Source organism: Typopeltis vanoorti, chromosome 14, assembly GCF_054136105.1.
Source record: "Typopeltis vanoorti isolate ZY-2024b chromosome 14, IOZ_Tvanoo_1.0, whole genome shotgun sequence".
NCBI lineage: Eukaryota > Metazoa > Arthropoda > Arachnida > Uropygi > Thelyphonidae > Typopeltis > Typopeltis vanoorti.
This window is the reverse complement of record NC_143562.1, coordinates 30012795-30040645: the sequence shown is the minus strand read 5'-3', so window position 1 is coordinate 30040645 and position 27851 is coordinate 30012795. Positions and strand designations below refer to the sequence as shown.

The 27851-nt window shown below is 34.5% G+C and overlaps 1 protein-coding gene across 3 annotated transcripts in view; it reads left to right on the top strand.

The window, feature by feature from the left end:
- The window catches only part of LOC150099333 (extracellular matrix organizing protein FRAS1-like), a 1385483-nt gene that overhangs the window by 75114 nt on the left and 1282518 nt on the right, over positions 1 to 27851 (top strand). For all 3 annotated transcript variants that reach the window (XM_090403569.1, XM_090403568.1, XM_090403570.1), the window contains exon 3: positions 11771 to 11878. In XM_090403569.1, coding sequence (XP_090259695.1) covers positions 11771 to 11878 — 108 coding nt within the window. The remainder of the gene's footprint in view (positions 1 to 11770; positions 11879 to 27851) is intronic.

Below are 27851 nucleotides of genomic sequence, written 5' to 3'. Positions count from 1 at the left end.
AAGCAATTTTGATTGGCAACTGTTTGGTATGTAGTTGACGTTGCTGCCCAAAATATAACATTTAACATGATTTATTACAGACCTGGGAATACTGAGTGATGATAAAGAAATAAGCAACTTGGTTGAGGTAGTACTGGCTTGGTTGGTCCAGTGGTTAGAATATCCGTTCTCTCCAACCAATGCGGTTTCGAATCCTGCTACGGACATGGATTTCTGTGATTGTCTTTAGGTGAGAGATGAATTTCATTGCCCGGTGTGAGACAACCGTACCCACTATTAAAGTTCCGAAGTAGCTTGCAAAAGTTCAATAATCTCCAGAACGGAGTTTCTGGATTTTATAAAAATAGAAAATAATTTCTATCCCCCTTCCCCACGGTACTAATTTATTATAGATTTACAACCTTTCGTGAGTGGGAATCATTAAAATATACTACAAAAATTGTTTTCATAATAGTGGATTTTAAGGTTCGAAATATAAACTTGAAGGAGGAAATTGAGTATGGGAGTAGGGAAAGAGAATTTCTTGAGAGATTAATGTCTCATACGGTTTGTAATGGAGGGAACAGACAGGTTAAGTATACCAGAATTGATAAGAACGTCATATGATGTGAGTTTTGCTACCAATTGGGGAGAATGATCACCAGCTAGCGGTAAAACCTGAGAAGTACACAGGTATGCAAAGGTATCTGAGATAAGAGAATATAAGTATGTTGCAGATATGATAATAATAAAATACTTAAAATACAACTTGAAGGAAAGAGATCAATAGGAAATAGTGCTATGTGATAATCTTAAGTCTTAAATAATTTAAGTATTACTAGATTATATCGAAGCTTCTCTGGTTGGCCGGGTGGTTAGCATATCCGCACTCCAACTGGCAGACCACGGGGTCGAATTCTGCCGGATATGGATGCTTGCGATTGTCTTACTAATTCTGTATGGAAAGGATTGCGACCTTACTACTTCTTCTAGCTGAGACTTCACTTCCAAAACCCTAGGAGGTACAGGATTGACTATATACCTTCCAAGAGATGGCATAGTGACAATATTAAAAGAATCATGGTAATTTATCACAAATAAGCCACTATTTATTGATAAGAATTTGATAATATAATAACTATAACTTAGTAATCACAGTTGAGTCAAGTAACATTTTGCAGATCTTTACTGCTGTCAATGCTACTTATAATAACGAAATAGAAGGTAACACAGGCGCAACAAATATGAACCTAGTCACTATGACAACAATTTTGTACCATAGTGATTAGATTCATAGTTCATGTAGAAGTTAAGTTGGTTAGCAGCACCACTTGCTTTCTCAGTTATTCCTGTAAAGTTTCATATGTATTCTTTTTTCTCAGAAATATTCTTTGTTGTTGTTATGATCCATCGAGTCGTTTCCGACTCCTGGCGACTCCACGAACATACACTCTCCATTTCGATCTGTCCCTGACCATGTCTTTCAGAACCTCCAAGCGCACTCCAGTTGCTTCTTTAACTCCATCCACCCATCTAATTCTTGGTCTTCCTCTTCTCCTGCTTCCATCAACTTTAGCAAGCATCATCATCTTCTCCAGACTGTCATTTGCTCGCATTATATGTCCGAAGTATGACAATTTTTGCTTGATGATCATAGCTTCAAGGGAGAAATCTGACTTTATTCTATCTATCACTGATTTATTGGTTTGCTTTGCAGTCCATGGTATTCTTAGGTAAGCGTCTTCAAACCCATAATTCAAATGCATCTATCTTCCTTCTTTCACTCTTTCTCAGGGTCCAACTTTCACATCCATACAGCACCACAGGGAATATCATTGCTTTCATGATTCTGATTTTTGTTGTGAGGCTAATATCTTTATCTTTAAAGTTCTTGCTTAAATTTGTCATTGCTTTTTTTTCAAGTAATAATCTTCTTCTAACTTCTTCGGTACAATAACCATCTTTATCAATTCGAGATCCTAGGAACACAAAATTGTTAACTGCTTCCATTTTCTCCCCATCTACTTCAAAATCATTAAGTTCACATATTTCCATAACTTTTGTCTTTTTAAGGTTAAGTTTAAGGACATAGTTAGCATTTCAACTATGTCCTTAAACTTAACATAATAAGTTCTTCCAAATCTTCCTTTCATTCTTCTAGCAACATGGTATCATCTGCATACCTCAAATCATTAATATTTCTTCCCCAATTTCAATTCCAACTGAAGACTCCTCCAACACTGCCATTCTTAAAATGTATTCGCTGTACAAGTTAAACAGGTACAGAGATAAAATACATCCTTGTTGCACCCCTTTACCTATTTGTGAAATACTCAGTTTCTCCAAGATCTCGGACAGTAGCTTCTTGTTCATAATAAAGATTCCTCAGAAGGATAATAAAATGCTCTGGGATTCCTATTGTTCTTAACACATTCCACAGTTTCACATGATCTACAGAGTCAAAAGCCTTGCTATAGTCAAGGAAACAAAAGTAGACATTCTTGTGATATTCCTATGCTCTTTCTATTATCCACCTCACATTGGCGATTTGATCTCTTGTTCCTCTGCCTTTTCGAAATCCTGCCTGTTCATCTGGCATTTTTCTCTTCATGAATGGTGCCAGTCTTTTCTGAATGAGCTTAAGTAAGACTTTACTTGCATAAGAAATCAGTGCTATAGTTCTGTAATTTTCGCACTCTCTTGCATCGCCTTTCTTCAATAAAGGTATATAAACTGATTTTTTCCATTCCTTAGACCATGTAGTTGTGATCCAAATTCGCTGACATAGAACTGTTGAAATTTTAACTGCCTCTTCTCCCAGGGCTTTGAGCAGCTCAGTGGGTATTCCATCTCCTCCTGGTGCTTTCTTACTGGATAGCTGTTGCAGTGCCTACCTCACTTCACTCTCCACTGGAGAGTGAAGTGAGGTGGGCACTCTTTCCATCTTTCTTTGATGTCTGAAGCTTCTGTAAGATATCCTTTATGTTTACTTTTCAATACTGTCACCTTGGCACTAAACTCCCCTGTTAGTTCCCTGATCTTTTTGAAAAGATCTCTTTTTTTTTTCTTTCTTGTTTTGGTCTTCTATTTGTTGGCATTCTTGGTTAAAGTATTTTTCCTTGTCTCTTCTGGCTTGTCGTTGAAAGTCTGCATTCAAATTTCATGCAAATTTCCTGTGGCCTTCATTTACCTCCTTTCCTGAGCAGTTTTGATGGCATCTTCTGACGGCCATTTGGACTTCTTCTTCTTACAAACTGTTGGAATATTCTTCTTTGCTTCTGTTTTAATTATATCTTTAATCTCTTCCCATAGTTCATCTGGTTCTCTTTCACACAAATTGAGTGTGTTAAATCTGTTCTGTATGCTAATATTGTATTCAGCTGATTTGTTTCCAAGATCATATCTGATAGACATTTGTGTTGTTTTCAGTTTCCGTAGTTTCACATGTATCGTAGCCACTAATAACTGATAGTCTGTTCCACAGTCTGCACCTGGAAAAGTCTTGACAGACTGAATTGCATTTCTCCATCTTCTTTGTCTAAGTATATAATCAATTTGATTTCTGTGTTGTCCATCAGGTGATATCCATGTGTACAATCTTCTTTTGTGCTGTTTAAAGCAGGTGTTAGCAACAAGCAAAGAATTCTCTGCACAAAACTCAACTAGTCTCTTCCCTGCAGTATTACGAATACCTAAACCGAAACGACCTGTTATTCCTTGTTCCCCAGTCTCTCCCACTTTTGCATTCCAATCTCCAATAAGTAGCCATAAATCTCGCTTTGGTGCTGCATCTATCACTTCTTGTAACTTGTCATAAAATTCTTCAATGTCTTCTTCTGATGCCTCTGTAGTAGGTGCATAAACCTGAATGATGGTCATAATAATTGGATGTCCACTCACTCTGAGAGAAATGATTCTGTCACTCACTGGATTATAACCCAATACATACCTAGCCATCTTTTTCCTGAGTAAGAAAGATACTCCTTTTTTTCGACTTGTCTCATGTCCTGAGTAATACACCATATAGTCCCCTGACTGAAAATGGCCCATTTCTGTCCATCTAAGTTCACTTATTCCCAATATATCCAGCTTCTTGCGCTCCATTTCTATCTTTATTATTTCCAGCTTTCCTTGGTTCACACTTCTAACATTCCACGTTCCAATCCTGTGGTTTTTTTGTGAAACAGGAAGCCTCCCTTTTCCAACCAGCAACAACATCCGTAACCAAGCTTCCTTCCGGGTTTGACCTGGACACATCATAAAAACTAATTCTACTTGTGGAAGCCCCCTGTTCTTCCCCAGTTGCATGTTGGATACCTTCAGGCACGGGGAGGGGGGGGGGGTCTTACCATCCCGCACCATATCGTACTTTCTCATTTTTGGCATGTTCATGGAATGTTCTTGGCAAGGTATAGAGGTGGTTTTCCATTGCCTTCCTCTGGAATATTTTTCGACTTTCTAGTCTAGATCCGCACTGTTCTGTGAAATCGGGGGCATCTCTGGAAGGATGTGACTCTTCGCCACGCAGTGCGGTCTTGGTAAAGAAGAGGCTAGGTCTCTGTAATAGAGATGTATTGCGCATATCTTTACCCTGGAATAATTCCCTGTAAAGAAAATTATCTCTTTCTGGACACTCTTAATTAGGTAAGTAATAGGGCCTTCACCATAAGGGTTTGAACCAGCATTATGATGACGATTTTTTTTCCTCAGCAAGATTTCAATGGATCATGATGAGGAAGCTCTCACTGCACCCTTCTTTGGGAACGTTAAGTAGGACGAATGATAACTTTTCAGTTCCGATGTAGTGTGGTTTTAACTTGTCTCTTTTATAGGCAGTTGATACGTAATGCCATCAGCATCATGACATCATGACATCATTAACAGTGATTAAAATTATACCGATCATGCATACTAGTCAAACAAGTAGTTGACTTATCTCACAGTAGTAGATATAAACACACACACTCAAACGAAATATTATTATGCTAGTTCAGCAAATTAAGTTACTTTCATCGGTGTCTTAAATATTTCCGTTATCAGTAGTCAACTTCGCTCGAAGCACTAAAATTTCATTTTAGCTATATAAAATAGTAAAATCAGAGAAATGTAGAAACAACTAAAAAATATTATATTTTTTCTTCCATATTCTAGCTAGAAATTGATTCCGCTATTGCAATGCCAAAATTCGTTTTTAATAAAAAGAAAAGTCTAAAAAATAATATGAATAATAAGTGTGAAGTCACTATGCAATTGACGCTTCTCATAACTGTTATGATTTTTACGTCAGGGAGTGGCCAAATTACTGTTTACAATATTTGCTGAGCGGTTACCACCTATGGTGCAATATATCAACCAAGCGATGCTAGATATGTTCTTATAAAAAACGGGAAATTGTTAACCGCAGTTGAGTCTCAGTACTGAGCTAGAGAGTAGAAAAAGATAAATACGAAGATAATTATAAGAACACGAACCGCAAAGAGACCTGCAGGTTTGGAGGCCCCTGATTTACATAATGAGTTAAAAGACAGATGTGGCTTCTTCGCCATGTGTGGGCCCGTAATAAGTTTGGGAAGCCAGACGAAGGAACGCAGCAAAGTGAATAAAGCGTGGTTTCTGCAGATTTAGTAATAATTATATCGTAGGATGCAACTCGACTGACCGTAGTTGGTTACGAAATATTTTTTGAAATTAATTTTGTAAGTTTATACTAAATGTATTTTTCATTTAATGTTTGCATCAATATAAAAACAGGCAAACTTGCTCAGAAGGCACATTTAACAGACATTTAACTAGTTTCATAGCTAGCGAGCTTTACTGTTTCGGTCCTGATTCAAAAGTCAGCAATGACATACGAATAAACCATAACATTTTCTCTACCGAAAGGATTTTTTTAAAAAATTAAATAGGTCAGACTACTCTTCAGTCTCCTCTATTTAATTAACTAAATATTTAATAAAGAGTAAAAAGTTGTTTGCTACGGAATTAGGTTATTAGAACGACAGCATTAAAACGCTGAAGTGGGGCAAGATATCATCCTGCCTGCCCGTTTTAGCATGTGTGATTCACCCCCCCCCCCACTCCTTTACACATGACCGAAAATTTTTTTCTCATTCCTTATTTTTTGTTTACTTCAATTACTCGTATTGAAGATTTGCTTAACTGTCAAAGACTGAGATTTTGGAATATAAGTGTAAAACAAGCTAAAGATTCTAAATAATAATAACAATAATAACAACAATAATAATATAAAAAGTTATGCTTTAAATAACTTAGATAAATTCCAGTCAAAAGCAAATAATTATCCTTCTGTCACCATTTGAACTAAATTTCCGTTTTCCAGCTCATGTTTATAACATGTTTGTTTTTTTCTTGATTTCCGAAATCAGTCGGCCTCGGACTTTGAGATTTGGGAACTCTTTCCTTTTGCTCGCGCAACGGTCCGCGAATACTAATGAGTAATTCAATGTCACTAAAAGATTGAGCGGAAGTCGTCTGGTACTGGAGCGAAGCAGTAAAAAAATAATCTATTATAAGATAGTAACAAACGATAGGCAAACGTCATATTTGTATAAAATTCATGTATGTAAACAAATCAGTAACCATTATTTTTGGAAGATAACTTTATACATTTACTGAATTATAAACTTAGCATTTAACGTGACAAACATGACATCAAATGGTTTTTATTATTAATAATTATGTTAGGAAAGTATATTTGTTCATTGTAACTTATTCGTACTTAGCAAAGCCAGTATTCTTTGTAAATCTCATTAACTTCCAAAACCGGTATTCATCTTGTCTTGTAGACAAGCTGAATATAGGTTTGGAAGTCTTACAGGCGTGAAAGAATTTTTTTTTCTTTTCTTTTTATGGATTTCTCCTTCCCTCGCAGTTCTGCTTCACCGAATTGTGCGGTATAATGGCATACTTGTCCTTTAAACGAGCAAGTGAGATAGAAAGCATTATTTTTTTAGTGTTTCTTAGGCACAACGCGTGAACATTTATTTCCAAAACCACCTTGAGGTTTGTTGCTTGGTTTGCCACTGTATACTCACTGTTCTTTTTATCTGTAGGGATCTATATTTCTACTGTACAATATTGCAGGTCTAAATTACTCTCTCTGGTACGCTTTGGCATTTATTTTTCTTTTATCTTATTCTTGCCGTTTTCAAACTCGAAGTTAAATGTGAAGAAGTATTGGTCTTGCAATATTTACGTTTTACTGTACACAGCATGTGACCTTTAGTTGATTTACTGGTTTGCCGGAAAGGTACTTTTGTGCTGCTACGTTTCTCTAGTTGGTCACAGATCCCCATTCCTCTTCCGCTACCTGATTCAGCATTAAGATGTTGAGGCCGTTACGGCGGGCTTCTATTATCTTTTCCAAAATAAAAAGAAAGTCAAATATTGAATAATCGTTTTAAAAATCTATAAATAAAAACGATTTAGTATATTTTATGGTTAATAAATTTCAGCGTTTGGGAATATAAGCTAAAAATATCAGTTCTCTTTTTTTTTCTTTTCTTTCTATCCATGAGCCAAAATAAGTTTTTAAATTTAATGTGCCAATATCGAAGTGATGTGTATTTTTTCCATAGGTAGAGAAGAAAACAAACAATAAAACAATAGATAACTAACAATAATAAGGTGTTCTGTTCATTATGCTTATTTAATATGAAGCAAGTAGCAAGAAAATTATTATTACACAAGTATCTCCTTAGAGTTCGAAGAATCATCGAGATAGGTCCATAATAACCATTTTGTACAAAATGTCTCTCATATCTCGTCTAAAGTTAATTCACTGACAAAGCGCTCACGACAGCCTCAGGCAACCCATTTCACTTCATTATTATTATCTATAATATCCACAGTTTGACGATATAATGTCGCAATTATGAATAAATAAAATGTTACATTTATAAATACTAAGAATAGAACTATTGAATCTTTCTTTCTATATTTTATAAATGGACAGAAAATAACGCAGCTTTTTGTATGTATGCATGCTTATTTAACTTATTTAACTCGTTAAAAAAATTAAATAAAAATGAAAATAAAAAAACCTTAGTTATTGATATATGATGTATTCCTAGAGGAATACCTTGAGATTTTGTTTATTAAAATGCCTATCTTTATTCAAGTGAATGCACGAAACTATTGAAAGATTAGTGTCATAAACATGATAAGCATCTTCTCCTATCTGTAAAAGAGAAAAATAAAACTGAATATGAGAATTAAGGAGGAATTTCCTATTGAGTGTCCCAGGTAAAAAGTACAGAAGTGTATTTGAGAAAAGACTAATAAAAACTTGGGAGAATGAGCTCGGTTCAAACCATATAGGGGTTGTCAGGATCAGGTTTACAGTCTACAAATATTGGATGGAATATAAAGATCTGTATTTAAGTTTTGTAGGTCTGGAACAGGCACAGGAAAATGGCAAAAGAAAAGTTGTTCAAAACGCTACGTGTAAATTGGACATTGCATGCACCCTTTTTAATGAAAATGGGAAATTAAATACGGTATGGAAATAAATAACAGAATAAACAAAGCCATTATAGTGGAGAGTCAAGTGAATAAATTTCTGGAATAAAAGAAATTAGCTAAAGCACTAAATTAGCAGTACACAGGATAGTGTTCAACCAATTTTAACTTTTAGAGGTGATTATTGGGTTAGAAATACGTAGTTATCAAGCACTAGAAACAGCAAATGTGAGTTGAGGAAAATTAGTAGAGCGAACAGATAGCACCATAGGCAGAATCATGTTAATGATGGTGATATTAGAAATTAACTTGACATCATTTATGTTCAAGAATGTGTGAACTTAGCAGACTACAACCTTCAGCTGTTTCAGAAAGACGTCAACAGATTCCTTCTTTTCTTACTTTCCTGCCCCCCCCCCCGCCCCACGACGCTGATGTGGTATGGGTTTTTGCAACGTTTCGAGCTTGTGTCTGATTTTATAACTAAACAGAATGGGGGGAAGGGGTAGCAAAACAGATGTTTTGAACTTAAACGTAATAGAAGAGGAAAGGTTAAGAAAACGCGAACGGTCGTTTGTTGCAGGAGAAAGATCCAAAGGGAGGCAAAGCTCTAAGGATCGTTTGCTTCTTTTATCCTTAGAAGACCAAAATGCAATATTTGATGACATTGGAAACCAAGAAATAACAAATTAATTAGGAGGGAAATTGTTTATAGCGAGTTAGTAATAACGTGAGCTTATAATATTATGACAGCATCCTGTTGAGGAATAGTACTATAGAATTAAGTTTACTATTCCAGAATTAAAATCTCAGAATAGTCACATGGTCTTCTCTATTTATCTTAATAAAAATATCTTGCAACCGAGTATAAAATTGTTTTTCTTCTTGTGTAGTAAATTACATTAATTCTAGTCTGTGATATTCTTTCATTATAAAATATAATTTTCATTTTTTCTCCTTTTGAGGAATTATGGATTTTTTAATCTGTTCTTAGGCGATGTTTGAAGTGATCACTTTTCCTTTAGATTCGAATGCGAGTATAAATTTCTCCAAATTGGTTGTTGTCTAAAATCTTGTTAAGTGGTAGGAGTACTGCGTTTAAACCCTCTTCAAAAAGCATTTCTTCTGTCTATGATGACTAGTTACATCCAGTTAGTACCTGATCGTTTGTAAAATGGCTCGGTCTAGTTTGTAAAATCCAGGCTACATACAGCACTTGGAAAGAGGGCTCTGCATTTGATCACGAGATGATATAGTATTTGTTGCGCATCAATTAGTCAGGTGAATTACATCTGAGAACATAACTACAGTAAACAAATTGTTCGGAGGGTGTTCGTATAGCGCTGTGGGAATGGCGTTTGCTTCCATAGACCGTCCAAAGAAAGACTGTTATAGATTCGATTCTAGTCGCTGACTAGAGGAACATTTTCTAGGCCTTTCTTTGGACTATTCTCCAGTTAGTTTTCAGTTTGGCCTATTCTCTAGTTTCGCACAAGCATAGGATTTTCTTCCTGGAAATTCGGGTTTTTAACTCTGCAAATAATAATAATAATAATAATAATAATAATAATAATAATAATAAAAGCTTAGAACTCACACTATTTCAGACATTATATATACCAACAAGTATATATATCATGTCTGAAATAGTGTGATGGTTTGGGGATACGAGGTAGCTGCACTTGTCTGCCATAATTTTTCACTGAACTTGATTCGTTCAGCTTCAGGGTCCAATTACGTAATGGTTGAAAAGCGGAGACCATGTCCATCGATCTTCAAAAAAGTTAAGGTTCAAACAGCTCCTACTCCCTTTGTAAATAAAAGGCATTACAAGATTCATTTTTATTCAAATTATTTGATCAAAATAGCATGAGGAATCGAAATAATCTGATTTAAATAATCTAGTTTAATTTCAAATTTAGAATTAAGAATTATTTAGAATTAAAATTAATTAAATGAGTATTCTTCAAATGTAATAAAATATTACTTTTAATAAGAATATACTCTGTGTATGTATATTGTATATATCAAACTGAATTTCAAGCTTGATATGCCCAACCCCGTGTCCACGTCGTGGAGGGTGGAAGCAGCATCAAGTAGAGGATTATTTCGTAAGGTGAAGCACGGTGGGGACTTCGTGTGGCTCCGGCCGATACGGTAAGTGTGAAGACTTACAGAGAACCTTAAAAAATGGCTGACTAAAGGGACTCTGGCAAGGATGTTAGGACTGCAATGACATCTGCTGTTTCATCATTGGCGGAAGAATTCATATATCAACGGCAATGTGAAACAACTGGCAGACGGAAGAATCTGAATACAGATCAACGGCTGGCTATTGCAGACGTGGAAGAGATCGGAGCTTCACCATGTTACTATCCTCTATCCTATAGTCGACCAATGGAGAAACGGAAATATCTTACAGCTATGCTTTGGAAGTTGGAAGAACCTCTGCAACATCCCAAGCTGTGAATATAGTGAGTACACTATATTCTGAAGTTGTGAATACAGGGAAGAAGACACTGAAACCAGGAGTAAAACGAGCGCTGCAAATGCACTCCATGATGATGTCAACTTAAATCCGAAAGGAAGGTCAGCATCTGATATTCAAAACAAGAAACAGTCTTGTGCTTGAATTACCATAAATGCTCCAGAGCAGCAAAAGAAAGAAAAAAGTTCCGTAACATGGTTGCCAACCTTCTTCTAGGGGATGACACTTGAAGAAGAGGATACAGATTAACTGATAAACATGCTTCTCATATAACATAAACAAGGAGTGATATTAGATAACTCAAATATCTTGTAGTAGATTTCAACCTGTTGCTTAATATGTTTTATTTAAAAACATCACACTATTACAAAAATTATTACCTGCTATACCCACCGTAATTCAGATCGTGTCGGGATCATATTTACCACTCTCTCCCTCTCTCTCCGTAGCATGCACGTGTATAAAAGACGAGCGGAACATGCTTTCCTTTTAAAAAAACTAGAGCATTGCGGTCGTCATAGCTTATTATAAACTACCTTTTTTTTATCTCTTTTACAGAAATTCGAATAACTTTCTGAACTAAACTTGACATACATTAATTCAGTTTTTCTTTAACTTGATTTTTAGACCTGCATTCATTCAGCTGGCAGGAGGAAGTAATTCAATTATACCATAGTTGCATTGTATCTTCATTTCCGCCAGATACTGGTATATGTGAAAATCTGTAGTTGAAAACATTGCACTAGTATTAGGATTGCGGTTTTAGGTTGTCCAAGGCCAACTTGTATTCCAAACTCACTTTTTTCCTCCTGTTTCTTTTAGGAGGGCGCGGTGTGGCAATTGGATCCATGCCAAATATGCAAGTGCCAAAATTCTACCACCTTATGTCAAGAACAGCGGTGCTACGACCCAGGATGCGATGCTAGTAAGGTAAGATTCTTGACTTTCATTCATTTATTGTTAGTTCGAGTTGAGCACATTTTTTTGAATTTATCTTGAACGCAGATTTTAGTGTTAATATTTTCAGGTGTATCTGCCAGAAGAAAGCAGACGATAGCAAACTTGTTAATCGGAAGTAAACCAATACTTTCAAGGCGCAAAGATCTTTATGGCTTTGCAAGATAAATGTTCGTCTATATAAACATTCGTGACACTACGGAGGAAATCGTCTTTAAACTAAGAGCGACGGGGATAAATATATCACAGCCGCATCCTCTCACTGTTGACTTACGTGACTAGCATTGAAACAGTTCCAAGAAGCACCTTAGCTGACAAGTTTTTTCCCCCCTCTCCTTGGGTGAGATGTGACGCTAAAAAAAAAAAATAAAAAAAAAAATCGAAGTTCCTTGGTGACTGCACCCATTCCAGTCTTTTGAAGTACTGGTAATTATGAAAATCTAATTAATCCGAAGGCGTAACCAGTAAAACCGAAGGACATTAACCTGTGTGCGCCACTGAAGTATATGTACAATGTTAACATTGATAAAAGAATGCAATGGTTGGCAAATTCACAAACGATAGTCTGACACTTGCAGCCGTATTTTTGCGCATAATTGAAATGCTAATTATGCGCCCTCTATAATTGCAAAAAATGCCTCTTTAATTTAAGTGTTTTTTCAAACAATTAATCATTAGTAAACATTACTGCATAAATAATAATAATAATAGAAGGCAGTGACGTTTTGTCTTGAAATATACTCATCAGTAACTGATGAGATTCTTCTGCTTTCTTTTGTATTGGTTGTTCATGCATTTTTCTTAATGAAATTATATTGAGCATTTTTAGTCAATACAGAAACAACCATTTCAGATGCCTGTAGTTTTTTTTTTTTTAAAGTACATTGAATCGGTTATTTTTATCCTTATTTTACACATCTGTTGTAACAAACTAATTTTTTAAAAATTGATATTTAAAATTTTCATATTGTTGCTATTAAAGTAATATTTTAGTAGCAACAATATTTTAAGTATAATAAGTATAACAAATACTGCATTATTTTGGCATATTAATTTATGTTATTCAGACTATTATTTTTAAATGTAAAAATTTTAATTTTTGTTAAATCCAACTATTCTTAAATTATTATTTTGGCATTCTAATTGGAAATGAGTCTCGTATTTTGGTATTCAAATTTGTAGTTTTGGCATACTAGTTAGAAAAATTTCATTGTCATTAGATTAGAAGCAAATCCAATAGAAATGGATTTTTCCAGTTAAAAAACGTGGCATCTAGCAGATCAGAATGTTACAGTTATCATTCATTATACTGTTGTGATTTTTTTTTCCAAAAAATAATTTGAACCTTGCATGTGAGAAATTATATTATCGTACTTTTAAGGTATCGTACCTTAAACAGTCGATGAAACTGTTTTGACACTCCTGAATGCATAAAACATGACGTAATTGCTTAACATCTGATGGTGGCTGATTACTTTTCTCTGGCAAAGGTTTTTAAGACCAACCACCATCTTCTTATTTGAAACAGTTTGGTATTCAGAGCAAGGTTTTTGATTATCTAACTCTTAACCCATTCTTGTAACAAAGTACTATAGATTTTGTAACCTTTTGTAGATACATCTGTTAAAAAGAAAAGAAAAGAAAGAAATAATATGAATATAGAAGTTTCCTTACATTTATAAACACGCCTTATAATATGTGAGATGGCAGAATATTGCATATTTTTCGCTTAAGAGTTTGAGCTAGCACACGAACTTTGAATAGTTCATATTGTCGCAAATCGTCAAGGCATCTTAATTTTTAACAGAACGGGTGTACCTGCCACATTGCGAAAGCCGCAATGCAGGAGGGAAGACTGGGGACCTAAGAAAGTACTGTACTAAAAGAAATGCTCTGAGGGGTATACAAAAATTCATAAGATTTCAAAGTGAAAGTATGAAGTTGCAGTTTTTTTTTTTTTTTCTGGTACGAGAACCTTGATTGTGATGTACATGCAAAAATTACTTACTCTGTAGTTTTTTTTTTTTTTTTTTTTTAAATTTTTACATCTTTATATATATATATAAAATGTGTATGTGTGTGTGTGTGTGTGTGTGATATTTGAATTCGCTAATTGCTAAGAATTTAAGCATAGTCTGTTAATTCTTGGCTTTGAAAATTATAAGGAGGTCTATCGTAAATAAGGAATCTTCGCTTTCATCCGGTTGGTCTGTTATAAAGGATACCGGCTATTTCACTCTTCAGACTACAAAGACCAGCCAAATTAACAGGAAGCAGATGCCGCTAAATGAAAGCCCCGCTTGCGATCTTTAAATAAAGAAGGGTTAAATCTGAATCTCTGTGGTTTATGAACCCAGCCAATTAGACTCCCTCAATGCTTGGGAACTGGCCTGATTCATTGTCCGACATCGGCATATCTCATGCTGCAAATGATAAACATTAATTCAATGTGATAAACTGCTCAAATGATGTCGGTATTAATGGGAATAAGTTTATATGAGATCGCCTAGTACTAATTGTCGTTTCGATGTTTATTTTATTTCTGTGGTTTCGATTACTATATTTTTCAGTGTTGTTGTATAAATAATAATTAAAAAAAAAACTTTAAAATTTATTATGTCACGCTATATATAAGAAATTCTAAATTTTTTTTTTTGTTGTTGTTCCGACTTGCAAAAATCAGAATATGATGAGTCTGCTTTACAGCAGTGTAAATTGTTATTTGTACTTAACTATCTATTATGTTAAAGAACGGAGAGTTTAATCTTCCAATCTTTTGTTTGATAATATTTTATACTTCTTATTGTTGAGTTTTAAATGATGAACAGTTATTACAGAATGCAAGTTGCAAAAGATTTCATTGCCACAATTATTGTTCAGTCTGAAGTTCATAATGTGCGTGTGTGTATCTTGAAAATTTCTGTATATTAGTTCCTAATCGGTGTCTCCAAACCTTTCGCTGTACAACCCAGTCAATATAACCGCTATATTAAGAAGATTGATTTCAGAATCTTCTTAATATAGCGGTAACACCTCCCTTTCCAATTGCAAGATTTACTGAACATCCAGTCATTGGTATTATTAATTTCTTCGCTCATTTATTTTAAAACACGCGATGGTGTTATTCCGTCGTGTTCCATTATTCCTCACTAGTATGAAATACTTATACTCATTGAAGATTAAGATGACTGACTGTCTTCTATTTTCTTTATATTTCTGCCATATCTAGCACTCATGATTTTTTTTGCCAGTTTTTCTTTTATATTCCCATGTCATAGTTGTAGCTTTCCTAGGCTGTACTACGTAGTCATCATTCAATGGCTTACCACCACTTTTATACCTGCTTCATAGCATTTCGGCTTCAGTAGTTCCTACCTAATTTCATTACCGAAATACTTTACGACTCTATTCTCCTAGCGCTCGATATAGTCTGACGTCCCCGCTTTCAAATGATCGTTACCATCTTTTAAACACTCTCAATCAACTTCCCAGTCATCATACCAACGTATATTTTAAGGTTTTCCCCGAGAATCTCAAATCCTTCCCCCTACACTGCAATTTTGTTTTATCCCCCCCCCTAACTGAGTGCAACAGACGTGTGCAGCCGCCTCTCATGTTAAGACCACATGATCACTCTTGTCAGCCGGAGGCAGCATGAAAACTTCATACATTATCACATTCGGCGATGTTATCGCTAAATGAAAGAGTCCGTAACCTCGCGCTCCCTCCACCTCATGCTGCGTTGAGTAATAGTCCCTAAGTAACTCAATTCGTTTTTCCCTATTCCCATGCTCCATTTCCTGCTGCCAGTCTATGCTTTCATAATTCAAGTTCCCCTTTAACGATCACCCGCCTCTTCCTCCCTAATGGTGTTTACGAAAATAGTTCATAATCATCTTTCTCTCATTCAATATATCTTAAGAAATGTTGTCTCCTTACCTTTATCTCATTCGACTTTCCACACTATTGCCACTTTCTATTTCCTGAAAGGGAAAGTGTCAGTAACGTTGAATTAAAGAGATGGCAGTACATCTTTCCTGGTTCTTCACTCTTTGTGAGTACAACTCCTCTGCGATCATTAATATTCTCTACTCGTTTCTCAATCATATCTTGCTGAAATATACTGAAGCCGGCATATCCGATACCTGTCATGATCGTTATCACAAACCAGGTCTCACTTACGTCAAATATACGTCTGATGAATCAAATCTGTTACTTACCACCACAACTTTCTTGGCTTTGTTCCCAATGCTCTATTTCGATACGGGAATTTGGAAGCCTAGTTTCAGACGTACTAGAGAAACTTCTCCGCCCCTGCAATTATTATTTTCACTCACTTGAGAATAACAAATATTTAACTTCCAGACAACTTCCTTTTTATACAATTTAGTTTTTAACGAAATTGTCTTGTGAGTAGAATGAATAGAACGATATTATCACTATCATGATTATTCGAGGGCTTTGAACGTGGTGTTTTTTTATAACATTTCAATCTCTTGAGTTGATTTTCTCGGTTATCGAACTAACTACGGTAAATTATTGTAAGTTTCTTCTATTGTGGAGTAAAGAAGTTCAAACAGTAGCGTGATGTGACAAATTAGTGCTCAAAGTTATTAATGGTATAAGGGCGGTATTTATGAAATTTAAACGTTTTCAAGGAAACTACTAAATAATACAGTTTAATGTAAAGATGGACACGGTGACTTTTCAGTACGGTTACTCGAGAGTTACCCCCATTACAAAATGTGCACGTAGAAGCATAACTGTTTGCGCATGACATGGGACATTCAGAAGATTAATGTTAACCTATTTCCCTCTGATTTATATTTTATGCTTACCTTGCTGGCTACGAAATGCTGTCTGCTTAATAATACGAAAGAATCCACTTTGCTTTATTTCAAAAAAAAAAAAAAAAAGATTGCGATGTGTATTGCATAAATGGTATATATTTCAAAGTCAAATGGATTCTTTGCTGCGCACCTCGGGTTTTATTTGACGTTAAGGTTTTTTTTTTTCAATTATTTTATTTCAAAGTCAAATATACTGCAATACAATCTCTTTAAAAGCTTTTTCATTATTAATTAAAGTGTTGAAGACTATTACGTTCGTTATTGATTTACTGGTCTCAAAAACAATCTTAACTCGCATAATATTTTTTGCATGTAATAACGTAAATTGCCACTTTCTATTTCCTGAAAGGGCAAATGTCAGTAATTTCGAATGCAATAGTTTCAAACAACACCAGTCCATTTTTAGTGTGATGATAGGTACTATATTTTTAATGTTTATGTGTCTTAATCTTTTTTTTTTTTCCACTAGAGGAAGTTTTCAAGAATAGGACGGACTACTTGTGCATGTTTAATAATAAACAGAATAGTATTGCCTTGTGTTACCTAGGGCGTTATTAATCATCAATTATATATTTTAACCTTATACATTCCCAGGCACGTTATTATAAAATACAACAGATTATTGCAACCTTGAACACCTCTAGATCACTTTTTAACAAACCCGTTGACCTGTATATAGGTTCTTTCCATCATCTACCAATCAATCTTTCATCCTGTTCATGACCAGGTGCAAACAAGTCTGCATCTGATGTGCTTACTGGAGACCTGGGGTGACTTGAAAAAAAGTATACTGTTTGGTTCCGATCAGATTTCTGAATTATCTAGCCTTTAGCCGACTCATGATACTAATGAATGCTTGGTTTAAAGTGAAAGCTAAGCAGGGTGACATATGAAAATTAAAGTCTGTAATTTGATATGACTGTTCTGCTTCTTCTCTTAATGCGTAGTCCAATCTTGTTATGTTTCGATTTCGGTCAAATTGATTTCATTTCGAATCTTTCCACCCAAGATTTTTCTTATTAAACAATTCAGTCAAGCGTATTGTCATTTCGTCAGTACATTTTTTCACTTTCATAAATTTTATCCAGTCTTAACTACGTTATTCAAATCAATATTACTTAATATGCTGAATAGCTACAGCTCATTTAACTTTATTCGCTCAACTCGTTACTCCCGTCGATGAAAATCATTTCCATCAGTATGAACTAAATTAAACTTACCAGTAAATAGTTTCTGTCCACACCTTCTGCTCTGGTTATTTTGACACCAATTGCATCCAAACTGATTTTCCACAGTCATTCTTTTCCTTGTTAGCTACAAGTAGAAAAACTTCTGGCTTTTCTTTAACTCCACCCCCCCCCCTTTTCATATTCTGATCACTAACTTGCACATGTCATTACTTTCTATCAGACCCCTTGAAAATCAGGAATTAAAGAAAATATTAATTAAAAAATCTGTTACGTAACATCAATAAAAAAAACAAAAAAAAACGAAATTCGAACAGCAAAATGGATATCAAAAAGAGACTAATAAATTATTTGACCCTTGTCTTGCGAATGTTTACATCTGACAGACGTTTTTAATGAATATGATATTTGGTAATGAGAGATTATCTCAATGATGTTAAGCAGTCATACGTCGGAATGGCGGAAGTTCTGTCGAAATGCATATCGAGTTGCGGACGTTTGATGACCTCCGCTTTACTGGTGATATCAAGTTCGTTGAAACAAGGAACTGTCTGCAATAAAAATTACCACACTTTCTTAGAAGTGGATTATCAAGGGCAAGTGTTGTATGTTTAAACAGATGCATCATGTACTAATATAAGTATTTGCGTTGAATATGGAATGTACTATTTCTATATTAGCATAGCCATGGACTCCCAAGATTAATCTCTCAATGCAACTGGAACACGAGTGTCCGGAGGAAGCACTGAAGCCGGCATCGGTCTGGACTAATTAATTGATATGAGAAACTCGTATACGGAGATCACTTCATGCCAATATATTTTGCGTGAAGAATAGACAGAGGATTTGGAAACAGTATGCTATTTCTTCATCTGTAAGTATGCAGATAATTCAGATCATACAGTGCAATGTGATCTGAATTGTAAGCCATCATGGGGCCTCCATAAATCCCAGGTTTCAGGTATATGTCCCCGATTTTTATAAAAATATCTCAGAATTGGACATGGTAAAAATAATACCAAGACTGGGGAAAAAAAAAAAAATCGAAAATTTCGAAAAACACATTTCCGAATGGTTTGGTTTTTTTACATGCTCTCAGTAAGTCAAATAGATGTTATCCAAAGAAAATAAAAACGCAGATAAAGATCACAAATAGTCAATGGATTGGTACGGCATGCCTTCGATAAATACTTTTGAGATAACGATCTCGTAATTCCGTTGGAGTGACCTTAGCAATTCACTTTGTAAAGCAATCTATGGGAATGTGATGTAACAAAAGGTTTCATGTGAATGTAAATTTTTAACCTGCTTAACGTTTTCACGTTTTATTAATTCACGACTTTTTAAATTATTGCAATAAATATAACGGGGAGGACAAAATCCCAAGGAATGCTGGATTCCGATGATATTTCAATGTTTTTCTTCATACGCAAAACTAATGACGTGTTCACAGCATCATATAAAAAACATCTCGACTTTACTAGTAGAAACTAGCACAACCGTTACAATAACTACAATTAACTGCGACAACGATGATGGAGACCTGCTGCCTACCGATTTCCAAAACATTACTATTAATAAAATGAAGAGAGGAGCAGGAAATATAAAGATTTCAGAACGTAAAGTCCTAAACCTTTCAGTACGATTATTTTTTTTTCTTTTAAATATTATGATATTATAAATAAGTAATATATTACTAACTATTTATAAACTTTTGTTTATAAATAGTGGTAATAAGCTGGTATTAATTAAAATAGCTTTATTCGTTTTCTTTTATTGTTAAAATATCATTAAATTTAAATAGCGAAACATATATCCATATAATGTTTACACTGAAATACGGATTAATTTTTGCGGGAAGAAATTTGTGCCACCTTCGCTTCTCAGGTTAGAATGGATTATAATTATGACCGAGGTGACTTGGTATTAAGTTTCCCAGGAATAATGATCTGCTTGTTGCGACAAAATGAAGAAGAAATGTTTTATAAATATCCTTATTAGCTCCAAAAAATTGTTATCGAGATAATTCGCTGTGAAAATGTCGAGAAATTCGACAAACATGCTTTTTAGAATCTATCCTTTTATTTATTCTTACCTCGTATGATTATCTTTGGAAAGCAAATGCAAATTACATCGCTTGTAGCTGTAAAGTACTTTTATCGATCATTGTAATGAACGATCCCGTTTTGTTTAAAAATAAACTCGCTAAACACCAGAATGAAAAGTTTTAAATCTTGGAAATGGTGGAACGTTTTTCATATAGAAATACAACACTTATCTTTGCTATTCATCTGAGATATAAATGGCCTTTTTTAAAAATATTTAAACCGCGAATTCTTTAAGTGTTACATTATGGATTTTAAAATACTCGTAGCGGTTTGCAAAATATACTTTTTATTTGTTTCCGTTTAGTAACTTTCTCCTAATATTCGCGATAACCGTTATTTATTGTATCCTATTCAAACACTTAACCACAGCGATTTTTTTTATTATTTTTTTATTTTTTATTTTTTTTATTTTTAAGGCGTACAGCAAGAGCTTATGGAGTTGAACTCTCATTCTTTCCTCTCAAAAGAAATTTCACAATGGGAAAAAATGGTTTGATCAAAGAAACTTACACTAATCAATGAGAAAAACTGCAGATGCTGTGAGAGTTAATGGATATCCATAGATCGGTTGCTAACCGTAGAGAATCTTTCAACTCACGCACAAGAAAGAAAAAAATTACGGCGAAAATTTTATTTTAAAACTAAATCGGTGTATTTTTGTAATTTCCCACCTAGAAAAGTTGGCGAAAACCTATTATTGCCATGTGTGGAGCAAGCATTAAATCAGCTGGGAATCGAATTCTGAAGAGAACAGTTTTTTTATTTTTTATTTTGTTTTGTAACACAAAACCGTGTTTTATATTTTTACGTAAAAAAAAAAAAAAACATCTTATTTTTCAAATAAGGTGGAATGTCACACTTTGTGATAAACATCATCTACGATTTCGTTTCGGGCAACTAAGAAATTCCAGTATTGAAAAGAATTTTACAAACTTCCTGTGACAAAGCAAAAATTGAATCAATAGTCTATCGATGGCAAAGCAAAAGCTTTATCAACTCACTTACTGAAACTGCTAAAGATTAACAAAATGTTTTTATTAAGTCTTCATATTTTAACAAGGTGAGGCTTAATTTTACTTAGTAGTAAATTTTATCTTAAAGGACTCATCGTGGGAGGGCACACTACTCCGCTACAATTCACCGTCTCCCTTACTTTATCCTCCAACTACATGACACTACTGCCAACACACAGCGCCATCTATCGTCCTCCATCACTAGTGTATATTCTCTGTAAATTGTGTGTGTTCTCATGGTCGATTTTCCTGTATGCGGGATGAAAATCCCAGTTTCCGGGAGAACAAGCCCTGCTGCTTCCTTATGAGATCGGCTAATTCACCTTCAATTGGAGAGAGAAAGAGCGAGAAAAACAAACAAACAAACATATAAAGGATCCTCGCATTACGACGAGAACCAATTTGCGCTACAGGGACACTTCTTTTTTTTCTTTGTCTATTTCATGGTCGTCCAATATGCTGCATTTCTTTTTTTTTCTTTCATTTTCACGAAAAGAGAAGACACACACACACACACACACACACACACACACACACACACACACACACACACACACACACACACACACACACACACACACACACACACACACACACACACACACACACTAACAGAGAAAATTACGATTTGTAAGCGATAGATGGCGCAGTGTGTAGCAGTCGATTATGCTGTCTATCGGTAGATGGTGTTATATAGTGTGCCCTTCCGCGACGAGTCCTTATACTCCGAGATGTTATGTAATAATAATAGTAGTAGTAGTAGTAGTTTTAAAGCCAATTTAGCGATTAGCATAAACTAGCATTTCTTACTACCGTAATGAAATTCAGCTCTAAAAAGACAATAAATTTAATTATAAACAAAAAATAATAATAAATAAAAAATAGTAAAACAACAACAAAAACTAAAAATAAAACAACAGATAATAATACAACGAAGACCATTAAAATAATCCTTTCAAATACTCTATTGAACTTTAGGAAGGAAATTGCAAAAAAAAAAAAAAAAAAAGTTACTTGGAAAAATTCATAGCAAGTTAACGAATAAGTCAAAAGTTGGCAATTATTGGCGAATGGTCCTTAAACTGTTTCTATGGATTTGGACACATATCAATTCTATGTCTTAAACGAAGGGATATCATTTGACTTTTCAAACGACATCGCATGAGTTTGGGGTCGACGGAGTCCCTATGCAAAAATAGACTTATGTTACTTGCAAAATTGCAGAGATCATCTCGCAAATGTCCTTTAATGTATGCCAAGATTACTACTCTTGTTTATGCAACGTTGTGCTAAACGTATCTTACCATGAACCAAGGAATGTCACGAACAAGATCAGAGAAATTTTGAAACAACTTTGTAAAGTTGACTTTGTGTGTAGTTACAACGTAATTCTTATTTTTAAGGGTTTTTATAATAGAGTTTTCTCCTATACTCATAGGAGAAAAGTCCATTAATTTTTACAAACATTAGCAAGCAATAACAACCGAATATCGCTTCTCGAAGGGGAAATATATATATACTTGTACTTCTTCAGCAAATTTCTGAAATATAACATAACTTAATATTTTTATTTTAAATGATAACAACAAACCAAAGCTCGTTTGGATGCTTTTTTAAATGTCTGTGTGAAAGGCTTCATGCGAACATTCTTTCTAAGAAATCATAGCAGAATGTCATTGTGGATTTTTAGTTAAATCTGCAGCAGTCAACTGTATTTAACTGAGCCTGAATATAATCTTAATAATAAAAATATCGATAAGAATAATGATAAATCATTATTTGATAATTTAGTTTTCGAAAGTTAAGTGCTGGACTATCACCCACTGAGGATTCCACTATTTACATCTTTTCGTTGTGCACCAAAGCGGTAGTTCTTTTATGTGTTCCTTCGCGTCCATTCTCATTCTTGTTTGAAACTATTGATTAGAACCACTAATCAGTTGCCATTGAAATTATTGACCCAAACTTAAAAATACAAGTTTCCTGCTTTATAAATTTAAAGATATTTTCTCAATTTACGCTTGGGCTTTTTATACTTTAATTAGCGTGTTAAATTTTTTTTTTTTTTTTTTGTGTTAGCTTTAAAGACTCATTATTTTTGAAGCTATCATGTGTTAAATTTTCTACCTTTCTCTATTATCAGTTTGAGGGGCATTTTATTCTCTCGCAATAAATTATGCACGTGAAAGTCACTTATTATCATATTTCTAAGCCATAAATAAATAATGAAGCAATAAAATGAGGTTCTCTGTGAATATACCTGCTGCTGTTAAAACGATGCATTTACGGAAGTTGCATTGAAAAAAATATTGAACAATTTCCAGAGAACTGCTCGATGCTTTTTTGAGATTAACTAATAGTGGTTTATTTGAGTATTACATAGAGAGTTAATATTTTATGAAGCGCCCTATGTAATTTTCTTTAAGGCTGTTTTCAAATAGCCATGATTAAGGCATACGTTATAGCTGAATATTAATGAGTATTTGCGGTTAAAATGGGATATAGATAACGATATAGTATGTCCTTCTATGGCTGCTCGATCGGCTACGTTTTACTTTATTTATTTATGATAATCCCGCCCACTAAAAGTTGGAAACCTGTATCATATTAGTACTGTCAATAAGTTTAGGTTGGATAATCCGAGAACTTGCTTAAGAAAGCCTGGTCTTTTTGTCACTTTCGACCTTCACAACGGGAAGTTGCATTGAAAAAAATCGGGAGGTGGCGATCTGAAACTTAGATGATAACTATCTATCATCTAAAACTACGTTTATGTAATAGGAGACTCGAATCCACAGGTTGTTAATTGCAGAACGGAAACACTTACACCTCTAGAACAAATGAAGGATTTTTAAACTCTTTACTGCCAAAGGTGTGAGATAGTATTTAAAGGCAGGGCAGATTTGGGATTTGTACAGAGTTATTAACAGCTGCTGTTGTGAGAAGAGTTCTAGACGTCGATGCTTCAGTATTCTTTTGGTAGATGAGGAATTTATAGACGTAATATGTTGCTTTGGGAAAGACTAGAGATAATTGTCGGTCCGAGAAGAGAAAGAGAAATATAATGATCATATGTGAGGATATGAGATTATCAAAAGATAAGTTTAGATGAAACAGTTTTGAACAACAACAAGAACAAAAATTTGCTTTTTGAATTTATAAGTTTACCATTACCAAGTTTACCTTTTGTTTTTAAACTCCATTGAAGAGAGAAACGAAAATCAACTTTTATTGCGTAGGTTGCAAAATGATCTGGTAGCTTCCAATGATGGAAAACACTGTAAGGTCTGTCGTTGAAATACAATGGCGTTTACTATGTCAGTAAAACTATGAATGAAATTTAAAGTTCGTGAGAGGAGATCATTGGTAAATAGAAGGAAGTGAGTACGTGAATGAACAGAAACCTGATTCGTTCTTCTGTTGGTAAAAGACTTTATCAACGAAAGACTTTTCACACTGCGTGTCATAGTTTACGGTTTCACTCTTCAAAGCATCCACTATGACACGTAGTCAGCGACCCAGAGAATAAGTAGCTATTTACGAACGATGGAAAAAAGATCGTATCATAGTTTCCTGAAGGTAGTGTCTATGTCATATCCAATCGAATGCCTGGAAATATCAAGAGTCACTGTATAACTACCTCTAAACCTTTCTATGGTTTAGAGGTAGTTATCGCACCTAGCCAAAGACGCGATGTAAGCAGAGATCTGATATGGATCGAGAGTAATCGGATCTACATTGCTGGACAAGAAGTCAACGGACACCCCCATGGGTAAGGAACATCATGCGATGTAACGAGTCACGTGTTTGTAGCCGGTATAAATTGGAGAAATATGATGCTCCCAAGTCATTTCAACTGTGTCCGGGTGAAACGGCTGTGAGAACGGAAATGACGGAGTATGAAAGAGGCGTGATAGGGGTGCCATGTTGTAGGACATGCTCAGCAAATTGTTGACATATTGGGTCATTCCAGGTCAACAATCAATGATACCATTCTGAGATGGAAGCGCATGGAGCCAATTGTAAGTGCTACCAGCAATGGGCGACCCATCACACTCAACGAACGTGATGGTAGGGTGCTACGAAGAATAATATGTAAAAACTGCCATTCGCCGACCGACACGTTAAATATGGAATTCCAGGCATTGACTAGAACACGAATCTGCACGAATGTGTAGTTGCTGTTTAACTGAGTACTGAATTTGGCTGTTAGTGGCTTTTTCCACCATTTAGAAGTTTAGTTGAGAGAGCAGTAGGTCGAAATGCTAGCAAATTTTTATCTTTCTTAGGAATGCACTGAATACAGACTAACTTCTATGTTATGGGACATATACTAACTGAATATGAGAAAGACTAGATGATAAAGATGGGAGTTTACTGCAATGCAGAGGTTTTGACTGCAGTTGGAAGACAGGGTATATCGCATCACAACGAGAACCTAATATGGAGGCCATTTAAAAAATTTCTGCTAATCTCTGACAAAAGACGAATGGAAGTATGTAGAGCGTTGTTTTTAGTATGGTAGGAGATGTAATTGGATCAGGATTTGCAGGAGAATAATGATGCCAGAAAGTCAGCTTTAGATAATGTTGGAATCGTGTATTCTTGATGTGGAAGAAATGGAAGCATTAATAGCAAAAGTTCCGATCTTAGCTAGGTATTGACCTTAGTTAAGAACCAGCAGGCAAGATTACTGTAGCAGAAGGCAACAGTTTTGGCCTTTCTATTTTATTATTATTTTTCAGCTGTTGCGAATTTTTAGGTAGATAAACTAATCCTGAAGTTGGAGTTTTTATCTGAAATCATTCAGGATTTGATTTGACAGCTTCGATATACAGTGGTATCTCGCTAATCCGAACCTCTTTAGTCCGAACCCTCCAGTAATCCGAACTGCGGTTTGAAAGAAAAAAGTTATGTATTATTATTTTGTGTGCTATTATTTTATTTAATAATTATTATTTTAACTATTATTATTTATTTTATTATTATTACACTACAGTATTTTTTTCATACTGTGGATTGTACGGTTATACTGGAGAATATAGTACGTACTGTATTATCGGCATGAATCACCGCTGTCGTTAAAAACTGTGGCCTTCTAGAATTTACCAAGATAACCACGGTGATGCACAAAAAGAGGAAATTCAAAACGTGCATAATTTGGTTAAAAATATAAATTCAGATGTTGAAATTTCACAAACAGATGTTACGGAATGGATCACAGGTAGAACCTAAAGTGAATTCGATTTCAAATCAGATGCTGAAATTATAAATTTGACGCTACAGAATGAATCAGAAGACAATGATGACGATAAAGAACTCGAAGAAAAGAAAAAAAAAGTAAAACATGAAGAGGCAAGTTGACAGTTTTAATGAGTGCAAGAATGAGCTAAGCAGAATGATACGCCATTCCACAATATTTTATCTAATAAAAATACTTTTTTTGTGTGTTATTTGGTGAAACTTTTTTTTTTTGTGTTGTGTACAAGAAAATGACATTTTTTACGCAAATTAAGTTATGTACTGAACTACGCAATTTTATTAAATCAGAATACTCAACAATACAGATATATACAAACTAAATTTTTTACTAAAATAAACTTGTGTACTGTATTATTTTTTAAGTTTTACATTACAGTACAGTACAGTAGCTTTTTTCTATCAGTTACTTCATTTATTTACAGAATTAAACTGATGTACCATTAGAATCTTATTATTTTTGTCTTAAACGCTAGTTATTGCGGTCTCTCGGGGGGAAATTCGCTAATCCGAACGATCATTTTTATTAGTTCGGATTAGCGAGATACTTCTGTACTTGGAATGGATTGTGGAATGCTTCTCATTCATTAGCCAATCAGAGATAACTAGCCCAAGAATATCACTAATTATAAATATCATCGAGTGCAGCGGCAGACAAGTGCCGCCATCTCGTTGCGGCACTTGTCTACTTCTTCACCGGACCGTGTGGGTTATACGGTCCATTTTTTTGAAATAATGGGACGAAAAACCCAAGTTTTGGGAGAAAAATCCCGCTTGCCCATGCCCAAGATCGAGTGACTCTGGAATTGGTCGAAGAAATGTTATGAAAAGTCCCTCTAGTAGCAAATAAAGTCGAACTTGCATCCACGGGGCCTTATAGGTCTAGTGAACTGATATTATAGTAAGTAAAAAAATTAAAAAATATTGTAATGAGTTTTATTTCCAAAAGAGTGTAGGCATAGCTCCTTTAGCCCTGACGTTTTAAAGATAGGTGGACAGCAAGTCTCCATCTTTCCAACTTTCACTAATAGTGAGCTGCAGATTTTTACAGGAATCTCTGGAAGACAACTGTATGGTCCAAAACCTTAACACTCGTATTATTGTCTGTAATATGGTCGATTTCTTTGAGATGCAGGATTGATAACCAGAGTTGCCCAGAGAAAAAAAAAACTTACTTGATAATGCCTGAGATGGATTAAAAGTTCAATAGGGATTCTAACTCACATTAAAAATATATATAATATAATTTTATTTTATAATTAGATATAAGTAGAAACGTTTTTAACAACAACAACAACAACAAAAATTCTTCTTGTGGTTGCCGTTTCAAACAGTGATATAAAGAACAATTGAACGAGTAATCAAGATAATTCTGGAATAAAAATCTAAAGGAATTATACTGGAAGATATTAAACATAAATAATAAATAAATAAAATAAAATAAATAATTATATTTTTTTATTTATTAAATAAAAATTTAGTTTTTATTTAATAATCGCTAGAGTGCGTTTTTAGTCAAATAGACTGAA